At 40.4% G+C, this 2,047-nt stretch overlaps 1 protein-coding gene across 1 annotated transcript in view; it reads left to right on the top strand.

Moving 5' to 3' along the window:
* The first annotated feature begins 234 nt into the window (after positions 1 to 234).
* The window catches only part of hdac11 (histone deacetylase 11), a 23,809-nt gene continuing 21,996 nt past the window's right edge, over positions 235 to 2,047 (top strand). Inside the window, exons 1-2 of the mRNA XM_038983084.1 lie at positions 235 to 367; positions 829 to 929. Coding sequence (XP_038839012.1) covers positions 301 to 367; positions 829 to 929 — 168 coding nt within the window. The 5' untranslated portion in view covers positions 235 to 300. The remainder of the gene's footprint in view (positions 368 to 828; positions 930 to 2,047) is intronic.

Below are 2,047 nucleotides of genomic sequence, written 5' to 3'. Positions count from 1 at the left end.
TTAGTTTTGAATTGACATGGTAGTTACATCATACATTTATCAGTGTACTAACCGTGCCAAATGAAATAACGGATAAATGATTAATAAATAGGAGAGGTTGGAGTTAGATGCATCTATTCCACCTTAGATACAGTGTAATGACAGTGCACATTTTATGAAGAAGAACGTTTACAGGTGACCATAAAGTTTGTATTATATCTGTCGTTTGTTATTTCCCGTAGTCACGGCACCCAGCTATACCTGGAGGTGCCGTCGTCATGTCTGCCTATCGTCTACTCTCCAGTATACAACATCACCTTCATGGGCCTTGAGAAACTACACCCCTTCGACAGCGGCAAGTGGGGGAAAGTCATCCACTTCCTAAAGGGTAATCAATCACAATTTAGAATGTTTTACATGAGTACTTAGGGTCAGGTAGCCTGGTAGTATGCTGCACAGGTAGAACAGGTGCTTCTACACCTGCATTGCTTTCTAGGGAGTGTTTCCTAGCCACCGTGCTTCTACACCTGCATTCCTTGCTGTTTGGGGTTTTAGGCTGGGTTTCTGTACAGCACTTTGAGATATCAGCTGATGTAAGAAGGGCTATATAAATACATTTGATTTGATTTGAAGGAGGCAAAGGTTTTATTCACCACTTGTATGTTTTGTAGGGTGGACACTGAGTCCTCCTCTTTACTAACCTATCAGGTCTAACCTGTTGTTTCTCTCCCTCTCTCTCTAACTCTCTCTCTAACTCTCTCTCTAACTCTCTCTCGTCTCTATTTCTCAATCTCTCTATCGATCTCTTGCTCTCTCGTTCTCGCTCTCGCTTTCCTCTGTCTTTCTCAGAGGAGAAGTTGATCAGTGATGGGAGCATCGTTGAGGCACGGGAGGCTACAGAGGAAGACCTGCTGGTGGTTCACACAAAACGCTACCTCAACAGACTCAAGGTGAGTTGACATTAAACACTACCTCAACAGACTCAAGGTGAGTTGACATTAAACACTACCTCAACAGACTCGAGGTGGGTTGACATTAAACGCTACCTCAACAGACTGTACTGTATCTCTGGTTCTCCTATGAGTCAACATGGCATTGTGTACAGTACACCAAACCCTAACCCTACTCCTCCTCTTTCCTCCACCTCCTATTTTCTTCTTCTTCCTCTTTCCCCTTTTCTCCTTCTTCTCTCTCCTCCGAGCTCTTCCTCTCAGCACTTAAACTACTCCAAACAAAATGTTGTATAAATCAGGGAAAATTATATTGTATTAAAGTTTGGTTATTATTTAGGTTCATGTTGAAAATTTTAGACTTTGTCTTTTTGTTGCTGTTTACTTTATTAAATTACACAGAATAAAGAGCCCAGATATGTTTGTTGGAGTTTACTCAATCAATTAACCTCTCTGGTACAAGTGGGTAGCGTCCCACCTTGACAACAGCCAGTGAAATTGCAGGGCGCCAAATTCAAAACAACAGAAATCCCATAATTAAAATTCCTCAAACATACAAGTATTATCTACCATTTTAAAGATAAACTTCTTGTAAATCCAACCACAATGTCCGATTTCAAGGCTTTACTGCTAAAGCATACCATGCGATTATGTTAGGTCAGCACCGAGTCACAGGAAACCATACAGCCATTTTTCCAGCCAAAGAGAGGAGTCACAAAAAGCAGAAATAGAGATAAAATGAATCACTAAGCTTTGATGATCTTCATCAGATGGCACTCATAGGACTTCATGTTACACAATACATGTATGTTTTGTTCGATAAAGTTCATTTTTATATCCAAAAATCTCAGTTTACATTGGCGCGTTATGGTCAGAAATCTATTGTCTCAAACAAACATCCGGTGAAAGTGCAGAGAGCCACATCAAATTACAGAAATACTCATCATAAACATTGATAAACGATACAAGTGTTAAACATATGAATAAATATAAACTTCTCCTTAATGCAACCGCAGTGTCAGATTTCAAGAAGGCTTTACGCTTTCACACTTTGCGATTATGTTAGGTCTGCGCCTAGCCACAGAAAAACATACAGCCATTTTCCTACCAAGGAGAGG

This window comes from Salvelinus namaycush, unplaced genomic scaffold (assembly GCF_016432855.1).
Source record: "Salvelinus namaycush isolate Seneca unplaced genomic scaffold, SaNama_1.0 Scaffold144, whole genome shotgun sequence".
NCBI lineage: Eukaryota > Metazoa > Chordata > Actinopteri > Salmoniformes > Salmonidae > Salvelinus > Salvelinus namaycush.
The sequence above is the reverse complement of the archived record's forward strand: the minus strand, read 5'-3'. Positions and strand labels throughout refer to the sequence as shown.